The sequence below is a fragment of the Dermatophagoides pteronyssinus genome, unplaced genomic scaffold (genome assembly GCF_027571235.1).
Source record: "Dermatophagoides pteronyssinus isolate colony J.1.1.1.1 unplaced genomic scaffold, Derpt_VIB-CSIC_2022.12 sq0005, whole genome shotgun sequence".
Lineage (NCBI taxonomy): Eukaryota > Metazoa > Arthropoda > Arachnida > Sarcoptiformes > Pyroglyphidae > Dermatophagoides > Dermatophagoides pteronyssinus.
Window position 1 is genome coordinate 2,145,864 of NW_027461529.1, and position 24,412 is coordinate 2,170,275.

Sequence of the window (24,412 nt, forward strand, 5' to 3'; positions counted from 1 at the left end):
AACGTTTTTTTTTTTTTTTTTTGTTTTGTTCATCATCATTATCATTATCATTATCGTTGTTTGTAAGAATCATTATTCGTTAAAATTTTCAATCAATTTAACAATCAAAATCATTTATTAATGTTCAGTCATTTGATCATCATCATCATTAACAAAAAACATCATTGAAAAATTGAATAAGAAAAACCGAACAAAAAAATATTGGTGACAATCGACGACTAATAGCTAAACAACATCAATTATCGATTATTAATCATCAATATTTTTTCAAAGGTAAATTTTCTTTTGTTTTTTATTTATCGTTCAATAGAAAACTTATTAGGAAATTATTGGATTTTCCCATTGATTAATTGATTTGATTCAATCAAAAAGCAAAAAAACAAAACAAAAATTGATTTTTAAAAAAACCAAATCGGTCAGTTTTAACTGGATTTTTTTAGTCTTTGTTGTTGTTGTTACCCGTTTGTTTATTAAACAAATTCAACAACAACAACAACAAAATAGATGAATCCATAACAAGTTCAATTTCATAACAAGTTTGTACTGGTTTTTCCCTTTATATTTTAATCATCTTTTTTTATCATTCAGAATTCATTGTATGGTCGTGTGTGTTTATATAATTTGCTTTGAAAATTTCAAGTTCCGTAATTCAATGTAAATAAATAAATAAAAATCAATGATTATTGTCATAGTAAAATGCGATAGGAAAAAACGCATCCTGTTTGAATGATTGAAAGAAAAAATTGCATTCTGAATCAAAACAAATGAAAATGAAAAAGGAAGAGAAAAAAAACAAAAAACCTTGTTGCTAATAATTTTTGAAAATAAAATCTGTTTCAATTTTGCTAAACAAAACAAAAAGAAAAAAAATCGAAATTGAATTCGTTTTCGGATTCGTTTTTGAATTGTAAAAACATTTACATTTGCTTTTCACATTTATCAGTGTTGTTGTTGTTGTTGTTGTTTGATTTTTGATTTTTGATTTTCGATGGATGCTTATCGATTTTTTTCTTTCTTTCTTTTTCTTTTTTTGGTTTTTTGTTTTTCTTTGATAATCAGCATTATTATTTATGGCCTTTGCCATATATTTGATTAATGTTTCCAACATCATCCTCATCATCATCATCATTTTAAAAAAAGAATAGTATTTTGACAATTTGTAAATAATATATATTAGGCAGCCGAAAAAAAACCCAAAGAAATAAAAAATAAACGAAAGATTTACAGTAAATATTGAATGAAATTTTTTCTAATCACATCAAGTCCCTCTCTTTTTTTACTCAATCTTACAAACAGACACACATAGAAAAATCCATAATCATTGCATAGATTCAGAGAAGAATCATCTTTAAAAATAAAAACCAAAGAAAAACAAACAAACCAACCAATATCTTATTTCATTTGAAGCTAAAAAAAAATCAATTATCAATCAATCAATCAATCGATATGATTGTTTTATCAATTTGGCTAAAGTTGATCAATTTTGTTTTTTAGTTAGCAAAAAAAAAAAATAATATTTTGAGCATAAACAACAACAAATGGAATTCAAATGAATTGAATCGATTTTTCTTTCTTTTCTTTTTTTTCATGTTTCAATAATTTTATTCTTTTTTTTTCTTTCTTTCTTTTCATTAATTGATTATCTTCGTTGATTTCCAATCAAAAAAAAAAAAAAAAAACAAAAACCGAAAGAAAAACAATGGAACGACCATTCATATCAAACATTGGATCGATAAAATTGATAATAATTACGATTATATTCGTATTATTTCAATTAATCTTAAATATTAATGCACAACAGGAATTAACAATGACAACAAAACCATCATCATCATCATCATCATCAACATTATCGATGGCCAAAACAACAACATTATTACATATGAAATCAACGGATATTGATGATGATAATAATAATAATAATAATAATTATCAAGAAAATCTTCGACGATTAATTATACGACGAAGTCAACGACAACAACCACAACCACAATCAACAACAACAACAACAGCAAAAACAACAACAACAACAACAAAACTAGGACGATCACTTTATGATTTACGTGAACCATTTAGTTTTCAACAGGATAATGATTCTGATGATCCAATATCGGATCAACAATCATTACCAACATTACCACCGTGTTTTGATATAACAAAAAAAATGGATACAATGTTAGAAATGATTGAAAATTCATTTGTAAAAACAATAGAAAGAATTGATAATTTAGAGAAAAAAATGCAAACAATGCAATCAACAATAACAACAAATCTAATTGAATTGATTGAAAAAAGGTTGGTTTTTCAATATGCTCTATTATGTTTGTGGTAATTTTTTTTCTCTTTTACCAAAAAAATAATCTATATAGTCAATTGATAAATAATCATAAACATCATGAATCCGAAACGATAAATAATTCAAATTATCCATCAATATTGAATAAAATGTACAGTATTCATCAACAAACGTATCAGGTGTGTAAAGATGCAGTTGTATTGCCTAAAGATAATATGCCAAATTGTCCAACAATGACAGCCGTATGTTCAATGATACGACAATATAGACAGGATAAATCAACGGATGAATCTTCGGATATGGTTACTGTTAGTAGTAGTCATACTAAACAGGATTTAATTATTTCGGCTGGTAATAATTTTGGTAAAAATCATCGTGATCATCGTAGTTCATCAACACAAAAACAACAATTTGGTCGTAGTCATCAACCATCTGTTGATGATGATTTAGATGCTGAAGCTATGCGTGAAGTATTTGGTTTGTTTGCTAATTGGACATTAGATCAATATGTACAAAAAATGCATAGAAATGTTGCCGAAGAATTAAATGTATTTAATTTTCAAATAAAAGAAAAATTTCAACATTTATCAGAAAAATTTACTAAAATGGATATGTTACTTAAAGTTGGTGATCAATTATCATTATCAATATTAGATATACGTGATCAACTTTATGAAAATCATTTAACAATGAATAAAGTATCTGATCAATTACAATCATTAGATAAACAGCAACAATGTCCGGTCATTGCTCAAAATGATGATAATCATGAAAATGTTAAAAATATAACCAACATACAGATTAAAGATTTATTAGAAGAATATTTTGAAAAAATTTTCCAACATTTAAATAATTCATTACCGATGACAATGTTGAAAACATCATCAAAACGACAAACATCACCCGGTATTATGAAACCAAAACAAGATGAAACAAGTTCAACAGTTAAATTTTTAACATATGATACGGGTAATTTACAACCATCAAGTATGTTAATATCACCAAGTTATAAATCAATACCGATTAATGAAAAAAATATTACTGCACCCGTATTTGAACCACAAACACGATCTGGATTACAAAAATCTAAATGTTCCAGAGAAGCTAATGTATTTTATCCAAGTTCTTGTGATGAATTACGACGTCATGGTGCTACCTGTAATGGTGTTTATGTTATATTAGCAGCTAGTTCAAAAATGAAACATGTTTATTGTGATATGGGTCATAATGATGGTGGTTGGACAGTTATATTACGTCGTGGTAATTTTAGTTCATCAAAATATTTGCTCAATTTTAATCAACCATTTCATCAATATCGTGGTGGATTTGGAGATATGCATGCAGGTGAATTTTGGATTGGTTTAGATTTTGTTCATCAGGTAACACAAAGTGAACCACATCTTCTTCAAATTGATTTATTGGATATTGAAGATAATTATGTTTCAATGGTTTATGATGGATTTTTTATCGGTAGCAAAGATGATGGATTTAGATTTTATGTAAGTTTATATATTTGATGATCAATTAATTTCTTTAAATATTAATTATTCATCAAATAATAATAACAGGTTAAAGGAATAAGAAAAGATTTACTATTAAGCAGTAATCCAAATGTTAATATAACAGATATAGCATCAATTGTATTAAGACATAATCGTACACAATTTATTACTGCTGATCATATAATACCATCACAACAACAATCAATGACAAGTAAACAACAATCATTTTATCGTGAATGTTCAACATGGTTTCATTCGGGTTGGTGGTATGTTGCACCAACATGGTCAACAATTTATGATAAAGCACCATTAATTGATTCATGTCGTCATTTAAATCAATTTCAATTAATGGCACCATTACAATCAAATCATGATCATTTATCAGTTAAATGGAATAATTGGTATTATGATGATCAATATACAATAAGAAAATTACGTTATATAATGATGAAAATTCGTCCAAATAATCGATAATCATGTTATCAGAAAATTTTTTTTCTTCTTCATATTGAATCTACTTTTACTAGTCTTTACCAAATATTTCAAGTGTTTTTTACAAATTTTTGATTTTTTTTTTCATTTTTCAAATCAAAATAAAACATTACAAACAAACAAACAAACATTACAAATATAATTAATAATAATTTTTATTCACATAACAATGGTAAAAAAATGAATAAAATAAAAAAATTATAAAAATTTTTATAATCAAAAAAAAAATCAGATCCAAATGGAAAAAATGGAGATAAATTCAGTTTGAATTTCAGGTGTTTGTGTGTTTTTTTCAAGCAGTCAATTCAATGACGCAATGGAATTTTTCCATATGCCCAAAGATTTGGTCGTTCGATTGATTGTCGCCAAAGATTTCGTTCTTCATTACTTGCACCTTGATGAAAATTACAAAAATTAAAAAAAAATTTCTTTTGTTTTGTGTTTTCAGAGGTAACAAACCTTCATGATTAGTTAAACGAATACTACCCAAATATGTTTTGGATGATTTATCCAACCACATGATTGCAATTTCTAATTCTTTAACATTCATATCAATTTTATTGATATTATTGAACACAATTGTTTCATTCCAACGTGGACATTGTCCCATTTTTACTGTTTTAGTTTTTTGGCGATCATCTTTGTTACGTTCTGGTTTTAGCATTCTTTTTTTTAAACAAGAAAAAATGATATGATTAGAATTTGAAAAACAATGTAAATGTAAATGTTTTTTTGTTTTTACATACACTTTACAATATGAATAGCCATTAATGTTATATTGTGTTAGATTTAAATCATCAGCTTCTTTGATCAGAACATGTAATGAACCTGAATTCATTTCATCATTGATGACCGATGATGATGATGATGATGACATTGCTAAATCTTCATGTTTTATTGCAACAAATAAACTACCTTTTACATGAACTGATTGACATTTGATTTTTGTTGGTTGCTAATTGAAAATTAGAAATTAATTATTTGAAGAAAAAATTTGGTTAAATATAATTTACTTACATAAAGATCATGCCAAATTCTTGTTTGAATTGAATTCAACATTACTGAATCATTCAAACGTATTAATGTTTGTCCAAGTAACATATTTCGACCAAATGTATCATTATTCCAAATACTTACACTTAATTGTCCAGAAGAAAATTCACGCCATTTTCCTTGAAATCTTAATATTTCATTATATTCTACTTCATATAATGAACCATTACTTGTTTCAACTTTTAATGGTCGTTTAATTTTTGTCTTTTTTTTAAATGCTTTTTCCTGTTGATGATCAGCAATAATATAAGTTTTTATATAACTATAATAAATAAATAAAATTGTTGTAAAAAAAATTAATTAATGTGATGAAAATTGATAATTAATAATCATTATTATTCATACAGATCATTTTTATTCTTTTTAATCATATTCAAATGAACACGAAATATTGTTATTGTAAGTGAATTTAATTTTGTTTCATAATAAATTGATAGACAAATTTTTCCAATAATAGCCATATTGTTGTTGAAATTTTCATTCAAATCATTCGATAATATGAATGTTGTCTGCCAAAAAAAATAGAGAAGATGTTAATGATATTTGAGAAACAATAAAACAAACAAAAAAAATGCAATCAAAAATCAATCAGAAATTAATTAATTATTCATACATACATTATTTTGATTTTTTTGATCTATACCATTACTATTATTATCATTATTATCATTATTTAAACTATATGAACTAATCAATGTTGGGGTAGTTGTTGATTGTAAATTATTACGAAAACTTGAAAATTTATTTACGAATGGTTGTTTTAATTGTTTGGCTATTTGATTATGATTATGACTACTACGTAATGATGTTGATGATGATGATGATGTTAATTGTGTTGTTTGACTAGATGATGAATGTATGACTGTTGTTGTTGTTGTTGGTATCGTTGTTATATTGGAAGTTGATGATGATGGTAAATTCGTTGACAAATTATAGCTAGCTACAATTTCCTTATTACCTAAAGTATTTGTTCTATTCATAGTTGTTGTTGTTACCTGATTTGATCAAAATAAAGGTGGAGTGGAGAAAAAAAATGCAAATATTTTATTTTTTTTTTTTTGGTGATTATTCGAGAGAAAAATATTATTATTATTATTATTATCAAACATTACATTTTCACATATAATACATGATGATTTTGGTCGTTGAAAATTTGTTGATGTGATTTGTGATCCAGATAATGATCGTTGTAATCGTTGACAATTTCCTTTTATACGTCCGGATGGTGATAGTCCTTTTTTTTAAAAAAATATCATGACCAAAAAATCAATAAATTTAGTCAATGAAAAAAATTTACCATTCAATCGAGATATCAATGGATTTAAATGATGATTACAATGACAGATATTCTCCTGATCAACCCATAAATCTTTTTCCAATGATTGTCGTGATGAATTTCTTCGATTCAATTCATTTGTATCGACTATAATTGTTTTAAGAATTTCCGATTGATTTGTTTCATTATTTTCTTGTTTTGTACATTTTATGTTATTATCAATTCCGTTGACACGAGTTTCATTTTGTGGCATAAGTTGTGGCGTAGATTTGGAATGAAAAACTTTTCCATTTAAATCATTCGATTCATCAAGTAGTGCATCAATATTTGATACATTTATCATTTGATTTTTATCTTGTTTATGTTTACTTGATGATCCATTTAGATTTGGTTCACTTAATGATTTTGATTCATTTTCATTTTCGATTGAAATTTTTTTACGTTTTTTCGATGATTTAAATGGATTTCTAAACATTTCATATAAATGATCTAATGTTGAATTGCTAAAATTTTTAAAACTATTTCTATGTCCATTTGATGATGAAATGGATGGCACTTTGGATTTTGTTTCATCATTTGTTTTCAATCCATTACGACTAGTATGATTCAATTCAGGTTTTTGTTGTAAATTATGCGTTTGTATTTGTAGTTGTTCATGTGAACAGCTTCGTTTGGTTATAAAATGTTCATTGATATTACCATTACCATTGCTTATCAATGATGGATGTATATCATCATTTATTTGATTATCATCAATATCATCATCAATTATTGATTCATTTGTCCAATTGCTAACACTTATTTCACCATTGATTGATGATTTTTTATCATTATTCAATTCTTTATTGATTGGTGAAATTTTTGCTAAAAAACTTCTATTCAATGGATTTGAAACACGAAGAAATTTATTTAACTTATTGACCATTGTTGTTGATGTTATTATCGATGTTGATGATAAAGAAAGTGTTTCAATATCCATACTATCATCACAATTATCATCATCAACATTATCATCATCGTTATTATTGATCGATGATGATTTTTTCCCGTGACAATCACCTGATTGTTGATTGTTTATATGTAATATTGTACGATATTCAGGAGGATTCTTTGATGATTGACGAAACAAATCGTTTACTTTGTCATTAGTTTGTAATACGCGTATTGATGAATTATTATTATTATTATTTGTTGAAAATCGTTTCGGTTGATTGGAAATTGATTTTATTGGTAAAATTTTCGGTAATATTGACTGCTGCTGTGATGATAAAGTATCAACAATAAAACTGTTTTCAACAGTAGGAACTAATCTTCCATTGACAGTAACTTTGATAATAGTTTTACCCAATGACGATGATGATGATGATGATGATCGATTTTTTAATATTGATGACGAAGGAATTGACCATGTTCGTCGTGGTACAAATTCCTGTGACCAAAAATAATAATCAAATAATAGATGATTGATCTGTGTGTAGCGATAAATTTTTTCAATCATAAATGTTATTAGAAATGATTCAAGCTTTAAATTTGTACAATAATTTGTTTTATAATTCTCATCATAATCATCATTATTATTGATATTTTGTTGTCGTGATAATCGATAAATTATTCGGTCAATTGACAATCGATCATCATCATCATTATTATTAACATTATCATTATTATTAATACTGTTACTATAAATGGCTTTCAAACTATTTCTACCGTTTCTATTGTTAAAATAACAATAGTCTTTATTATTTGATAATTTTAGCATCAAAATCATTTTAATGATGAATCTTTTTAAATCTAAACAAAATAAATAGCTTAAACGATCAATATGTTTGGAAATTATCGTTAAATATAAATTATCATCTTCATTATCATCGTTAATTGTTGTTGTTGTCATTATTTTTTTAGAAATTTTTATTGATGAGATCATTTCGTTAAGAAAATTACATAAACATTCGATTCTATTGAATTTTTTCCTTGGATGTTGTTGTTGTTGATGATGATTTTGATCACCAACTTCATCATTATTCATCAACGATTTCACTTGATGATGATCCTAATGTTATTGAATAATTTAACAGAAAAAAAATAAATTTTATCATTGAAAAACTGTGTTTTGAAAAAAAACTTTACCTCAATTTTTTTCATATTCATTGTTGTTGTTGTTGATAAACCATTAATATTAGATGTTTCCAATAATCCACTTGTAAAATATCTTTCTAATTTTGATGATAATGTAATTGAATCATTATCAAATGTGGATAAATTATCGACTAGATAATCTAATTCTTCTTCCATTTCATCTTCAACATAATCATCATCATCATCAATATCTAAATTATTCCATTCAGAATATTTTTTTCCATTAATCAAATTATGATTTGTATTTGTTGATGAATTTTTTAATTCAGATTTTAAATCATTACTATCATTATTATCATTGTTATTGGTAATGACAATCGAAAATTGTTGTCTTTCCAATAAATTTCTTTGTTTTGATTCATCATTATCAAATGGTAATAATTCTTGATTATTTGATGAATTATCTAATGAATGTTGTTGTTGTTGTTGAATACTATCAGTTTTAATTGTCATCGATGTTGATGTTATTGATGATAATGTTTGTAATGAAGATTCATTTTCTGATTCTTCATAAATAGTATGTAAACTATAAACCAATGGATTACCATAAATTGATCCATTTGTTAATATATGTTGTTGAATTTGTTGTTGTTGTTGTGGTAAAAATGTTTGTAAACCATATGTACGTGCATCTGTTAATATATCTGTTTGATGTTCATCATTTTGATATATTGATATTGTTGAATCTAATTGTATTAAATTATTATTATCTGTTAATTGATTATCATCATCATCATCTTCATCATAAAAATATTGTATTGGATGATATGGATTATCATCAATAATCAAATCATTTGGATGATAATGTTGTTGTTGTTGTTGTTGATGTTGATGATGATTATTATTATCAAAAATCATTATATCAGGATTAAATTCTTCATCATCATACATATTTATTCTATTGGAATTTTCAACCAAATATTGTTGTTGTTGTTGCTGTTGTTGTTGTTTATCATAAAATTGTTCATAATCATTATCATAATCAATATTATAATTTGCATAAATTCCTTCATTATCAATTGGATGATGAGAATGTTGAAAATTTCTTGGATTATTAATTGGTCTATCCAATTGAAAATGTTGTTGTTGTTGTTGTTGTTGAAATTGAATAAAATTCAATTGATTTGTTTGTTGATCGATATCATGATGATCATTATTATTATTATTATTATTCAATTTTTGATCTATAACAGGTGTATCCGAAATATTATTATTATTAGTAACTGATTTAACATTATGATTTAATGTTAAATCGGTAGATGTTGATGCTACTGTTGCTGCTGTTGGCGTTGTTGTCGTTGATGTTGATGACATGATGATGATGATGATCAATAACAATATTTTCGGACATTATTCACAGAAAAAAAAGAAGATATTTATAACCATTCAAAGAAGAAGAAGAAGAAGCAGAAATCCTAAAATTGGCTGACAACTAAGACTCTGTATCTGAAAATGGATGAATGGATGCAAAAAATATAAAGAAAAATCATTATTTATGAATGGAAAAAAAAACCAAAAACCAAAAAAAAAAAATTGATAAAAAGAAAACAAAATTATCTTTAGCTGACAAATGAAAAAATAGAAAAAGAAACTTTCATTTCCCATTTTGATAATGATTCGAATGAAATATGGGAAAAAAAACATAAACAACAACAACATTATGGAAAAACTTTGAAAAAAACTGTCATTGATTGAATTTGTTCATGCATATTTTTGTCTACCATGGTCAAATTGGTATAAATATTGACAACCAAAATGGATTAGAATCATATAATCAATCAATCAAATCGATCAAATTGATCGATTTGGAACAAATATTTTCATTGACATTACATTTGTAGCATTCAAAAGGCATAGAATGAGAAAAGAATGATCTTGAAAAATTGATAACGAAAAAAGTGATTAAATTAATTTTTTTGTTTTTTGGAAATAATAAAAAAAAACAAACACATTCGAATCAAAAAACAAAAAACGACAATAACAAAAACTGAACACGTGTAAGCTGAAATGAATGACAAACTTCCAAATGGAAGGTTGCCTTTTTCAAAAAAAGAAATATCCAACTTTTTTCATTCATTCAGTGAAAATGATATTCATTAAAACTCACAATTTTCTTTTTTTTTTCTTCTTCAATATTGGTTGTTATAATAACGGTGATAAATGGTAAGTTTACTTTTTATATTACAATAAAAAAAATCAACAGGTAAAACAAAAACAATAATAATAAAATTGAGCTGCTATGGTGATGATGATAATAATGGTATCCACAGCATTACAATTTACAATTTGCTCCCATTTATCACAATTTCTATTCACAATTAAAGATGATGATGATGACACTAAATGTATGATGACAATAATTGCCAGTCGAATATTATGTATTTTTTTATAACGTACAATAAAAAAAAACACTGTTATTTTTTGACAGTTATCGATGAAATTGAAGATTTTCTTCTTCTTTTTTTTTTTCTTTTACCACCATATAACGTGTTTGATAACTGGTAAGATGATAGTCGATTAACTACAATGACTACGACAATGACGACGATAATATAGAGAGCATGGATCCAAATTTGTGATCATATTTTCTATTTCTATTTCTTACTTCTGTGTTTCAACAACAACAACAACAACAACAACGAAAAAAAAATCTATCGCTACCACTTGTATTACAGCACAAAAAAACAAAGAGACAGTGTTGTTTTTTTTCGGAAAAAAAAATATCTAACCATAAACTTCTTCGAACAACAACAAAATCCAACAACAAACAAATATATAAGAAAATAAAGAGAAATGTCTTTAGGGCTATGAAAATCCCCATTTACAAAAAAAAAAAAATGCAAAATAAAAATTTTTTTCAAATTCTTTTTTGATTTAATGAATCTTTTTTATCATTTTATCATTGTGTGTGTGTATTAGTGTTGAAATGGTAAATGGATTTTCCAATACACAAATTGTATGCCGCGCTAGTTTCTCTTTTTTACTCTTTCGTTTTTTTTTATAAATATAAAATAAAATCTTTATATTTATAATCCACCACTATCTTTTCATCCGTAACATATATATTTTTTTTTGTTTTCTTTTTTCTTCTTTTGGATAATTTCTTGTTCCATTAACTTGTGTGTGTCTGTGTGTTATCTTTCTCTTTGGTCTGTAAATAATATTGAATTTATAGCCATAAAAGTGTGAGAATCAAAAGAGAAAGAGAGAGAAAAAAAACAAAACAGAACAGTAGAAAAGAGAATCAAATTGATTTGAATAAAAAAATGTTTAAATAAAGATTTAAATGAATGGCGCCCAAATAAATGAATCCATATGTAGTAGTTGTGACAGAGTAGAGTAAATATACAGCACAAACACTTGTTGTTGAATGAATGAATCTAACTGGATTTTTTTTTATTATTCGATCGGTGTTTACTGTGTTCATTCGATAAATATGACATCTATCTATCTATTTCTCTCTCTTTCTTTTTTGCATTGACAATCTCTCTCTTTTGATATAGACTAATTTTTTAAACTAATAATTCTTCTTCGTTACAATGCATGAAAGAAACCAAAAAAAAAAAAAAAAAAAAAAATCTTTTGTTCACCTGTTGCATTTGATAAACTTTTCTGTCTCTCTCTCTCTGTTTCCATACATGTGTTTACATTTACAAGAAATATATACACCAGGATTTGTTACTCTAGTTGTCACCTAGATATTTAGTAGCTAAGAGAAGAAATTAAAACAAAAAAAAAAACACCGAAATGAAATTAAAGGGTTAAAGAAAGGAGAAACAATTATCATTCATCATTTATAAATGAATCGATTAATCAATCAATTCAGGATGATGATAATGACTTTGATGATGATCATCATCATTATGCTGACCTATTATAATAATGGTCATTAAAAAACATTAACTACCAAAGTTTTTCATAATTTAGGCTTCTTTTGGTTCAAAGTTTTAAACAAAAAAAAAAAAGATTATTTGCTGAGAAATCCTGCCAAAAAAGTATATAACGATATTAACCGGAATCTAAAATGGATCCGTCATTTCATTGTCTTGGTTATAATAATAATAGTAGGAAAAAAAATGAACAAGTCAAGTGTGAAAATTATTTCATTAATATTAATGAAATAACAATGAATGAATGAATGAATGAATGAATGATGAATTGTTGTGTGAAAACAAAAGCCAAAAAAAAAAAATAGCCAAAAATCAAATATTAAAAAAAATCATTTTCAATTTGATAAATATTTTTTCTACGATTATCAATCAATTATTAATGATCATTTTTTTTGAAACAATTGATAGGAAAACAATGAAACTTTGTATTGAATATTGCTTTTTAATCCTCTTGCAATATGATTTTCGTTTTTTTTTCTGACCTTTCTGAATACACATATGACCACGGTTGCATACACACAGACATTTCACCAGAAAAGATATCTGGATCATCATCAAGCAAAGTGCGAAAAAAAAATTATTATCTAAATGAAATAAGACAATTTTTTTATACCAAAATGAAATGAAATGAACGATACCATACCATACTATTATCAAACAACCAACCAGAAAAAAATGACACAAAAAGACACGAATAAAATTATTATTATTAAATGAAATGAAATGAAATTATCACCATTTTTTTAGCCTTTACAAAATTCTGAAAAAAACACTTGAAGCAAAACAACAATGACAAAAATTCATTAATTCAATGATGATTTTCGCTGTTCATTGTTGTTACGATATCGGATGAGATGGACCAAAAAAAAAGAAAAAAAGAAAAAAAAGTTATTTTGGATCGCAACAAACAATAACGATATGGTCGAATAATTTTTTCTTCTTCTTTTCTTTTTTGCCAAAAAAAAAAAAAAAAAAAAAATTATCGAATCTTTTCTACCTTCGTTTCGTTTTTTTGGCTTCATCATCTTTTCGCTTGAATATTTTTAGCATTTTCAACCGAAATACACCAAAAAATTCTTAATTTTGTTTGAAATATCAAACAAATTTGCTTTTGTTTTGTTCACATATATGTATAGAATAATTGAATAATCAAATTGAAAATATGTTTCATGGTTTTTTCAACAACAAATTATCATTTGATTATCTGGTTCAACCCATCCTCTTTTTTTTTTTTTTTTTTTTTTTTGATTATAATTATTTTTCTATCTGCTCGAATGAAAATTTTAATAATAATAATTTTTTTTTTGTTTGTTTGTTTCGAAAAATTTTAAAAAATTGAAAAATTCAAATCAATTTGATCATCGAGAAAAAAAAACCGGAACAAAGTTCTCTCTCTCTCTCTCTCCATCCAAACAATAGTAATGATAAACGATTATCATTATAATTACTATCATGTTCCGGTTCGGGAATTATTATTATTCATTTTTTTTTTCTACGGGAACAATTTTTACCGATATTGCTTCCTTTTTTTTGCTTCTCTCTCTCTTTGTTTCTCATCATTATCATTATCATTGTTAACATAATTATATTGAAATTTTGACAGAAGAAAACAAAAAACAAATATCTTATCAATCAATCAATCAAAACGTAATTATATCAAGTGTTTGTATTTCTCTCTCTCTCTCTCTCTCTCTCTCTCTCTCTCTCTCTCTCTCTCTCTCTCTCTCTCTCTCTCTCTCTCTCTCTCTCTCTCTCTCTCTCTCTCTCTCTCTCTCTCTCTCTCTTTCTCTTGCTTCTTCTTCATCCAAATTTAATCAGATAATCAATTTCAATGTCATCATAATTATCATCAACATTCCTGTTTGTTTTTTTTTTTTTGTTTCTCCTGGATTCACGATGATGATGAAAATCCAATTGATAAATTTGATAATTCAAAACAACTTAACTTGAACAGTTTTAAAGATTCGATTAAATGAACAAATTGAGCTTGACTTTTTTAAAACTTGAGTAAAAATTCTGTTTTTCTTTCTTTCTGTTGGATAATAATTATTATGATAAACTTGTTTGTTTTTTTTTAAATGAAAGCAATTATGTAATATATTTTTTTCTACTGCAAAAAATTTTGTCATTGAAATATCCAAAAAATCTTCAATCATCAAAGAATCATCTGTCCTGATAATGGAATGGCCTGTGATATGTGTTTTTTGTCGTTATTCGTTTTTTCGTTTTTCGTTTTTTTTCGGCTTCCATTCAAACAAAACACCTACACATTGCCTTCATTTTGTTTAAAGTTTTTTTCAGTTTTGTTTTCACTAATCGTTTGTTTGTTTGTTTGAACTGAATAGTTTGATTGTTTGAACTGAATGGACAGGTAAACAAAAAACGAAATGAAAATCAAAGTTATTTAACAGCAACAGCAGCAATAAATAACAAGGAAATTTTTAAAATTTTAAAATTAAACGAAAATGAAAAAGTTTAAACAAAAAAAAAAAAAATGAAAAATTTTCAGTTTGACAAACTGATTTTTTTGAAAAATTTTTTGGAAAAATCATTTATTCAGCTATATAGCTGGACAATCTATTAAACCAAAAAAACATTTTTCAAATCAAAGGATTAACCATAAGGATGCTATCGGCATTATGGTAATGATGATGCGTAAAATATCAATCCGAAAATATCCTCAAGAAATTTTTTCACCTATTTTTTTTCCCTGTTTCAACAATTTTCCAAATGAATTAATGTTTTTTTTTCTCCTGATTTTATCATTTGATAATTAATTAATATTATCAAAACAAAATGAAATGAAATCAGATAGCAAATCTCTGTTTTTATCCTTCAGATAAAAACATTTCAATTTTTTTTATAAATAAATTTTAAAAAAAAGTTACAAACTACATATATGGTGGTTACAACAACGACAACAACCGTAATATATTTTCCTGTCATGATCATATTTCATTATTGATTCACAAGATTGAAAGATAGGAAACAGCAGCAGCAGCAGAAAAAATGATTTTGGCTACCAAATTTATCAACAACAACAACAACAAATCATGAATAACCACAAAAAAAAACATCAAACAAAACACTTACATTGTTGAAAAAAACATTGGTTTTATTGGTGCCACAAAATAGAAAAATTCCCGTTATCTTCAATCTCAAAAACATTCAAATAAACTTAGGCTGGAAACCCAAAACGAATCGATGAATAAAAAATTCCCAATTCCCATTGTTGTTGTTGTTGTTGACCTTTAAATTATAATCATCTTTATTGAATTACAAAAAATCAAAATCAAAGATCAAAAATCAAAAATCATGACAACCAAAATGATAATCGTTTACAATTTTAAACATTTTTTTTTTTTGGTTGATTATTGCTATCCATCATCATCATGATTATCATTCAAAAAAAAACAACTGAAAATCATCAAATTGTAGTAAAGTGGATTTTCCATAAAACATCAATCGATTATATAATCCATACTCATCATCATAATTGAATTTAGATTTTTTGTTTGTTCTGTTTGTTTTTGGTGCTTTTAGAAAACGATTTTGACAATCAATTTGAATAGAAGAAAAACTTTTCTTCATAATTTCTCCCCTTTTTGATTTAATTCTTATTTGGCAATGGATTTTTCATTCAAGTTTTTCTGTTTGTTTGTTTGTTTGTTCAGTTGTTGTTTGCCAATATTATTATTCAAGATGATGACTAATTATGTTTATGGCCCAGAAAAGCATTTCAAATGAAAATGTATGCATCATTTCAATCATCTTATGTGGATGATGTGGATGATGAATTCTTAATATTCATTTTTTGCAATATGATGATGATGATGATGATCTTAATATTTATCATGTCAAAAAGGGCAATCATATTAGGATGACATGCATGAAGATTTTTCGTTGTTTAGTTGTTTAGTTTGTACTTTTCATCATCATAACGGATGATTTTTTTTTCTTTTTCTTTAATAAAATTGTTCTATTTAATAAGGAACAAAATATTTTCATTTATTAATAATAACCTAGATTAACACCCACGCACACACACACACGCATTTTGATGCATGCACGTACCATGATGACCAAAACAACAACAACAAAAAAAGTGGAAATACACCCACACACACAAGCTAATATTTATAATCTCGTGCACGAGATTAATGAAAATAACTATTAAAAAAATTATTTATAAAAAAAAATATTTATTGATTTGTAATTTAAAAATCAATTTATACTTTTACTAGAAATTACTAAATGTTTGTATGTTGGTAACATTGAAAATATTTAAATTTGTTTGCTTTTGTTAAGGAAAATGTCATACATACATTTGATGTTTCTTTGATGATACAAAATAATAATGATGGTTATTTACGAATGAAAATTCTTTCAAGTTAGCACATGAAAAATAGCCATTGATGGTATGATGGATCATTTTTTTCACAGAACAAAATGACGAAAAGAAAAGAAAATCAGTTCACATTCAAGGTGATTGAATGAAATGACCAAAAATAGTTATTGAATAAAATTTTACATTTTTTTTAGTTGTAAAACACACGCAGTCCAAAATTACAAAATCACAAAATGAAAATGAAAAATTTCATTGATAACCAAATGTAGGAAACTAACCAAATGAAACAAAAAAAAAAAAATTTTCTGGAAACCAATCATTCAACTACTACTTTGAGTAAACCTTTGAACAAAACAGTAACAATGACAAAATACCAGGAAAACAGAAAAAAACAACATAACCTGTAATATATACTAAGAAAACGAATGACGAATGAATGAATGAATGGAAAAAAATGAATAATTAACCAAACAACAACAACAACAACAACAACAACGTTGACACTTTACTTCAACGTTTTAAACGAAAAAAAACAAACTAAACAAACTAAACAATTAATTATGATACCGGAAAAACCAGTTTCATCATCATCCTTTTGAATCTCTTTATTTAAAAAAAAAAATGCACGTGCATAATGTATCTGTATGAATTCGAATCAACATAGCGTGACCGAATGATGATGATGATGGAAAAATAAATTATCATCAGAACTTTAAATGTTTTTTTGGTGTTTACCATTGTTGTTGTTGAATGACAAATTTTATTCAAAAAAAAAAATAATAATATCCATAACCTTTAAATGTCATCGACTGTCATATTTTTGTTGTTGTTCCATACTAATGGAAATATCATTTACAACAACAACAACAACATAGGTAAAAATAGAATCAAAGATTTTTTTTTTTGTGTGTGAAAATTAAAATGGGAAAAAATTCACACTATAAACCAAATTTTAAAAATAAAATTTTTCTTTTAATCCAGTAAAAGTAATTTTTTTTGTCATTATTGAATTTTGATTGTTTTAGGATTTTTTTTTACAAAGAAAAACTTCCAGTTTCCCCCCTCACTACATCATTCATTCATTAACCAATCGGTCAATTGTTGGGTTATTTTGTTTTTACCATCACCATACAAAATATACACAGTTTTGATTTGTGTGTGTATGTGTTTTGCGGTTCTATTAATAGTTTTTTATTATTATTATTGATTTCATCATGGGATTGTTTCAGAAAGAAAAAAAAACTTTGTTCATATAACTTCTGTTCAATAATAATAATAATAATGAAAAAAAAACCGATATTGAATTTATGAATTTTTTTTCCTTTCAAACTACTAATAATCGAATTGAATTTGAACTAAATTTTCTTCTTTTTTTCATATTTCTGGATGATTGAATGAATGAATGAATGGAGGAACGGAGAAAGAACCCCGAAATAGTGATGGTGATGAAGATGATTTAAAGAAATGAAAAAAAATCTACTAAATTAAAATTCAATTCAATTATCAATCATATATGACCGTTATAAAGTTTTGAATGAAACAAAAAAACAAAACAAAAAGGAATTTGAAGCTAAAATTGATCGATTAATTTATAGTTATAGATTGATGACCAAATGATTATAATCATATGATGATTGATTTAAACATTATGTTTTTTTTTTTTTTTTTTTGGTTCAAAATAGACATTTGGTTGTATTGAATTCAGGTAAATCACCGATTTATGATGTTTATACGATTTAAACATTTGGAATGAATCAATTGGTCGAGTATTTTTCTTGGTGCTGCTGCAGTGTTAGTTATATAATACCCGGTTATGTGTGTGTGTTTGAAATGAAAATTAAATCTATAGATTTTTTGTTTTTTTTACGGGATTTGACCCGAAAAAAATTTCGGTCATTGCTGATTTTCGATTGATTTTCTATATCAAACTGTGTTAGTGTTATTTTTTTTTATATACAACTAAAGATAATGTCAGATGATTATTTTCTCTTTCTCTCTCTCTCTCTCTCTCTCTCTCTCTCTCTCTCTCTCTCTCTCTCTCTCTCTCTCTTTACATTCAATCACTTTCTATCTTTATCTTGCTTTTAATCATCTCTTTATGGTGTGTTTGTGTTTTTTCCTGGCTATTTAGGAGAATGAAACGTGATTCACAGATAGATAGATCGATCGATCGATCGATCGATAGATCAAGATGGAAAGGAAAAGAAGAAAAATCTTTTTTTTTTTGGAAATAACCGGCACAGTTACAAAAAAAAAAAAAAATATTTGGCCGTCAATCATAATCATGAAAAATTATTGCCCGATTGTATAATGAAGAAGAAGAAGAAACACAAATACATCATTATCATCATCAACAACATCGATTGGTAATTCGATTCGATTCGATTCGTTTTTTGATTTTCAATTTCGATTAGCATAAATAGTTTTTACAAAATCAATATATATATGTATTTAACACACAAAAATGATTCGAAATGTTTGGAATGTTGTTTTGTTTTTTTAAATGTATGGCCATTATAATTGAATATATTGATGATGAAACTAAAAATATGAAAAAAAAGGAAAACAATTCACTTATCAATCAATCATATCAATCAATCAATTCATCAATCATGTCATCAATTGTTATTCCAATTCAAATGTCAACGTTCAACAAAACAATTGATTGATTAATAATTGATTTTTTTTTACATTTCTCTCTCTTCCTTTTTTTCCCTGACAATCAAAACAAAACAAAACAAACAGAAGAAACATTAATGACTGCTTAATGGTAAATTATTAAGGAGAAACAGAAAAATTAATTAGCCACATTATTTTTGGTTATAAATCAGGTTTTATTTTTTTTTTATTTTTTACAAATGATAATTATAACAATAACAACATCCTCTATATTTCAACCATAATTTATTGACAATTTTTTTTTGCTTTGTTCAAGCGTTTAAATTATTGTTTGTTTGTTTGTTTGTTTTAATCATAAATTTAAAGATTTTGATTTCAATTTACAATGGCCATTTACACTGGTTTTTTTTGGGTTTCACTGAAACAAATTCAAATATGAATACAAATATGAATGAAGAAAAACAACAAAAACAACAACATCATTTCATACAAAATCAGATTAAATAAGATCATCATCATCTAAATTAACGGGATGATAAATAAATTTGTTATGCGAATTAGAAAGAAAGAAAAAATACAATCATTATAATACAGTTATTATGTTACATTCTAATTTTATAACATAATCAAAATAATATCATGATTAAGTTTTCCCCGTATAATTGATGTTTGAAAGCAAAAAAACCATGTTGTTGTTGTTGCTTTTTCAAAAAATATTCATATCAAGCTACTGAAATAAATTCGGAAGTTTACTTTCTTGAATTTCAAATGTACAATTGTGAAATAAACTTATGAAAACCTTTGATCAAACGATCCCAGTTTTTTTTTTTTTTTTTTTTTTTTTTTTTTTTTGGTAATCTTTATTCATTGAACCAAAATTCGAATCATTTTATTCGAACGAAAAAAAAACATAATCACAAATAATAGCGCCGTCTGTTGATTGAATTATGAACAAGAATCATTTGAAAAATATTTTTTATTTTATTTTATTTTTTCATTTTATAAGTTTGCATTAATTAAAAAAAAAAATAATTGTAAATTAAAAATATTGATATGAATATCAAAGAGATATTTCTTTTAATAAAAAATTATGCGAAAAAAAACAACAACGATAATAAATTCATGTTGAAGGCAAACGAAATTCATCTTTTAATTTCCAATATTTGTTAACATTTCTACTATTTTGTTCATCGACAATGATATCAGATTCTAAAATAGCCATATTAATTAACAATTCTCGAAATGCAGCCGATTGATTATTACGAATTTTTGGACGAAATTCTTCAACAATTATATCAGTACAAACACGATCATTATGATTACGTAAAAATTGATAAATATCCATTGCTAATGTTTTATATTCATCAAATTTATCCGATAATTGTAAATGTTTTGAATTATTATTTTGACCAATAAATTTGTTTGCTTTTTCCTTTAAAATACTGTTAGTGCTTAAATCTTCTTGATTCGATGATGATGATGATGATGATGGTTTTAATCTAGGTTTGATTAGATTCGATAATCTATTATTGGTTGATGTTGTTGTTGATGATGATGATGATTGATTTTGAATGGTTATTTGTTGTTTAAGATTTTCAATAGCATGTTTAGCTAAATCTTTTGCTTCTTTTTCTATAAGTGAATGATCAGGTATTGGATTATATTCAATTCGATCATGTTGTAGAATGCTTTCAACTGATCGTCCAAATATTTTACTTAGAATATAATCTTCATTTTTATTTGATTTTATCATTTTAGCTGATTCAACATTATCTTTTGTTTCATTATATGTTTCTTTTTTAACCAGATATTTTATCTGATGTCCTTCAAATTTAGCTACATTTTTTGATTGTTGTTGTTTCTTTTTTTCACCCAATATTTTTACTTTAACACCATTTGGTCGATTATCAATTACATATTGTATATCAGTGGATTTATTTTTCGATAATGATGAACTATTGAAATTTTCTGATGAACAACCAACTTCACTTGATGTTGTACAACTTGATTGTGATTGTGATGATAATGATTCATCGTTCATATTCGTTGAATTGGATTTTGTTTCAAATTGTTTTTGACAAATTTTTTTCACTTGTTCACGAAGTTCTCGTCGTCGTTCTTCTGAAATTTCAATTTTAACATTTGACCAATCAATCAGATTTGTAGCATTTGTTTCAACTGAATTGCTATTTTTATTTGAATTATCACAATTTTTCTTTGGAATTTTTGGCAGTTTTTTGTCTTTAGATTTTTCAGTTATTTTTGATGATGATGATGCGGATTGTTTTTGTAGTTCTTTAAATTTTTCCTGATTTTTTTTACGATTCAATTTAACTTTTGAATCATAAAAATATAAACCAGTTTCACTACAATCACTTAATGTAAATAATTCACGCATATTATTCATTTTAACAAATTTTTGATGTTTAGGATCACGAAGAATTCTATTACTTAAATATTGTTTAAATATTTGTCTATGATAGATTTTTTCTTCCACTGTACCAGATGTCATTAAACGATAAATAACAACATCACGTTTTTGTCCAATACGCCAACAACGTTCACGTGCTTGTATATCTGTACATGGATTCCAATCAGGATCAAATATAATAACACGATTAGCACCGGTTAATGAAACACCAACACCACCAACACGTGTAGTCAAAAGAAAGACAAATTTTGTTTTATCTTCATTAAATGATTTAATTAAATTTTGTCTCATATTTATTGTTGTTGTACCATCCATACGAAAATAATCATATTTTTTCTTAATCACCCAACGTTCCAATAAATTTAACATTTGTCTACCCTGTGTAAAGATTAAAACTTTTTGACCTTGTTTATGCCTATATATCAATAAATTAGAACAGAAAATGATCAATAATGTATCGGAGTTACCGTAATTTTTTTCCATTACTTACCATAATTTAAGTAAAGCATTTACCACAACCATTTTACTTGACATTTTAAAAAATTCTTTATCAAATTTTCCATCTGGACTACATTCTTTTGAAAACAAATATGGATGATTACAAATTTTACGTATATTAACTAATGCTTTAAATATAGATGCTTTTTGCATATCGATTCGTGCAAATGCTTCAGAATTAATATAATCTTGATAGTATTTTTTCTGTATATCAGTCAATTTACAGAACAAAACTTGTTCATTTTTCGGTGGTAATGAAAGATTATTTTTAATTTCATCTTTTGTTCGTCTAAGTAGATATGGTTTGATTAGATCACGTAAAATTACTGAACAATTAAAACTATTTTGTATTTCTTGTTCAGATGCATGACTATAACCACCTTTTTTGATAGCCATACCTAAACCATTCATAAATGAATCTAATGTACCAAGTTTATTTGGAAAGACAAAATTCATTAATGACCATAATTCTGTTAGATCATTTTGAATTGGTGTACCGGATAATATTAATCGATGACAAGTTTCAAACTGTATTTTTTTGGGGAAAAAAACGTCATACATAAACATGAATTAAATAAGATAAAATTTTCAGATTAAAACTTACAAGTTTACAACATTGAGTTACTTGTGCAATTGGATTTCGTATTTTATGACCTTCATCCAATATAACATAATGCCAATTTTTTGGTAATAAATGTTTTTGAAAACAAACAAGTGTTTTATATGATGTGATCAATATGCCATTCGTTTTGATTATATCATTTATCAATTTAGAACGATTTGAATCTTTATATGTACCGCTTTGATGAAGAACAGCAACACGAAAAGGTGGCCACCATTTATGAAATTCATTTACCCATTGATACATAACCGTTGCAGGACATACAAGCAATACTGGTCCAAGATATTTATAATATTCACTTACTTCAAAAGATTTAGAAAATGATAATGCAACAAGAAAAGCAATTACTTCAACAGTTTTACCAAGACCCATTTCATCACCAAGTATTCCTCCACATAATTTTAAATGTAAATCACACATCCATTTAACTGCATCATGTTGATAATCAAATAAACGATCCCATATACGTTGAGGTATAAAAAAATCTTGATTAATTTGATATAATTCTTCATTCGATTGTAATCGGTTATTATTTTCATAAGCAACAATACGTTTACGATAAATCATAATATCACCATCATCTAGAATACGATTTCGTTGTACATTTTCCGTAGCTTTTGATTTGTCAATTTTTTCACATTTTTTGTGTGATATTTCAAGATTACAATCATCCGGTGCCTCTAAAAATCTATCAACATCATCATCAAAATAATCATTCAAATCATCCACATAAGATGGTCCATCATCAGTAGCAGTAGGTAATTCATCATCGTCATCCACAATAGAAGTAATATTTTCTTCTTCTTCTTCTTCTTGACTACATTCATCTTTTTCATTTTGTTGAATTGATTGTTGATCGTTTGAAACATCATTTTGTGTACGTTGTTTTTCAGCAAATTCATCAACATTCTTTTCTATTTGATGAACAAATTTTTCTTCATAAATGGAATGTTGATAAGAAACAATACCAAGTGCTTCAAGTTCAGATTTTTCACCATCAAAAGCTAAACCAATTGTTTTATCATTAGATTTTGGTATAAGTGTTTTATCCAGATTGATTTGAACACGACCATCATCGGATTCATCATTATATTTACGTTTTTTTGTTATATCAAAATTATAGTCATCATTTTCGGAAGAAGAATCAGATTCATTAACATTATTCGAATTATTGAATTTATCACAATCATCGGTATGAAGCATTTTGGAACAACCACAAAAAAAATTAAAATTAAACTTATGGTCCGAT

At 25.8% G+C, this 24,412-nt stretch overlaps 3 protein-coding genes across 4 annotated transcripts; 1 reads left to right on the forward strand and 2 right to left on the reverse strand.

Annotated features, from left to right (window-relative positions):
- The first annotated feature begins 26 nt into the window (after positions 1 to 26).
- On the forward strand, positions 27 to 4,412 carry LOC113796497 (uncharacterized). Its single transcript, XM_075819880.1, has 4 exons — positions 27 to 273; positions 1,693 to 2,295; positions 2,370 to 3,795; positions 3,865 to 4,412. Exons 2-4 carry the CDS (start codon positions 1,700 to 1,702, stop codon positions 4,270 to 4,272), a joined length of 2,430 nt encoding a protein of 809 aa, XP_075675995.1. The 5' UTR covers positions 27 to 273; positions 1,693 to 1,699; the 3' UTR covers positions 4,273 to 4,412.
- A 182-nt stretch (positions 4,413 to 4,594) lies between these two features.
- Positions 4,595 to 17,262, reverse strand: LOC113796498 (uncharacterized). 2 transcript variants are annotated; one of them, XM_075819879.1, is made up of 10 exons: positions 16,971 to 17,262; positions 8,747 to 10,201; positions 6,641 to 8,669; positions 6,452 to 6,577; positions 5,961 to 6,331; positions 5,689 to 5,852; positions 5,308 to 5,605; positions 5,037 to 5,245; positions 4,750 to 4,955; positions 4,595 to 4,684 (listed from the first exon to the last, which is right to left on the reverse strand). In XM_075819879.1, exons 2-10 carry the CDS (start codon positions 10,067 to 10,069, stop codon positions 4,596 to 4,598), a joined length of 4,815 nt encoding a protein of 1,604 aa, XP_075675994.1. In that variant the 5' UTR covers positions 10,070 to 10,201; positions 16,971 to 17,262; the 3' UTR covers position 4,595. The 2 variants fall into 2 exon arrangements, with proteins under 2 accessions (XP_075675994.1, XP_075675993.1); XM_075819878.1 differs by having other exon boundaries at positions 5,961 to 6,338; positions 6,456 to 6,577; positions 16,971 to 17,261.
- A 3,354-nt stretch (positions 17,263 to 20,616) lies between these two features.
- On the reverse strand, positions 20,617 to 24,366 carry LOC113796522 (uncharacterized). The gene is made up of 3 exons (XM_027346810.2): positions 23,146 to 24,366; positions 22,534 to 23,069; positions 20,617 to 22,458 (listed from the first exon to the last, which is right to left on the reverse strand). Exons 1-3 carry the CDS (start codon positions 24,364 to 24,366, stop codon positions 20,733 to 20,735), a joined length of 3,483 nt encoding a protein of 1,160 aa, XP_027202611.1. The 3' UTR covers positions 20,617 to 20,732.
- Positions 24,367 to 24,412: the final 46 nt, after the last annotated feature.

What these genes read in the sequence shown, in the direction of transcription:
- LOC113796497 (XM_075819880.1), top strand. Translation starts at nt 1,700, where the DNA reads ATGGAACGACCATTCATATCAAACATTGGATCGATAAAATTGATAATA. An exon ending in ATTGAATTGATTGAAAAAAG is followed by an intron (nt 2,296 to 2,369) that starts GTTGGTTTTTCA and finishes TAATCTATATAG; the next exon opens with TCAATTGATAAATAATCATA. An exon ending in ATGATGGATTTAGATTTTAT is followed by an intron (nt 3,796 to 3,864) that starts GTAAGTTTATAT and finishes TAATAATAACAG; the next exon opens with GTTAAAGGAATAAGAAAAGA.
- LOC113796498 (XM_075819878.1), bottom strand. Translation starts at nt 10,069, where the DNA reads ATGTCATCAACATCAACGACAACAACGCCAACAGCAGCAACAGTAGCA. An exon ending in ATCAAAAAAATCAAAATAAT is followed by an intron (nt 5,853 to 5,960) that starts GTATGTATGAAT and finishes TTTTTTTGGCAG; the next exon opens with ACAACATTCATATTATCGAA. An exon ending in AAAAAGAATAAAAATGATCT is followed by an intron (nt 5,606 to 5,688) that starts GTATGAATAATA and finishes TATTTATTATAG; the next exon opens with TTATATAAAAACTTATATTA.
- LOC113796522 (XM_027346810.2), bottom strand. Translation starts at nt 24,366, where the DNA reads ATGCTTCATACCGATGATTGTGATAAATTCAATAATTCGAATAATGTT. An exon ending in TAACTCAATGTTGTAAACTT is followed by an intron (nt 23,070 to 23,145) that starts GTAAGTTTTAAT and finishes AAAAAAATACAG; the next exon opens with TTTGAAACTTGTCATCGATT. An exon ending in AATGCTTTACTTAAATTATG is followed by an intron (nt 22,459 to 22,533) that starts GTAAGTAATGGA and finishes ATTGATATATAG; the next exon opens with GCATAAACAAGGTCAAAAAG.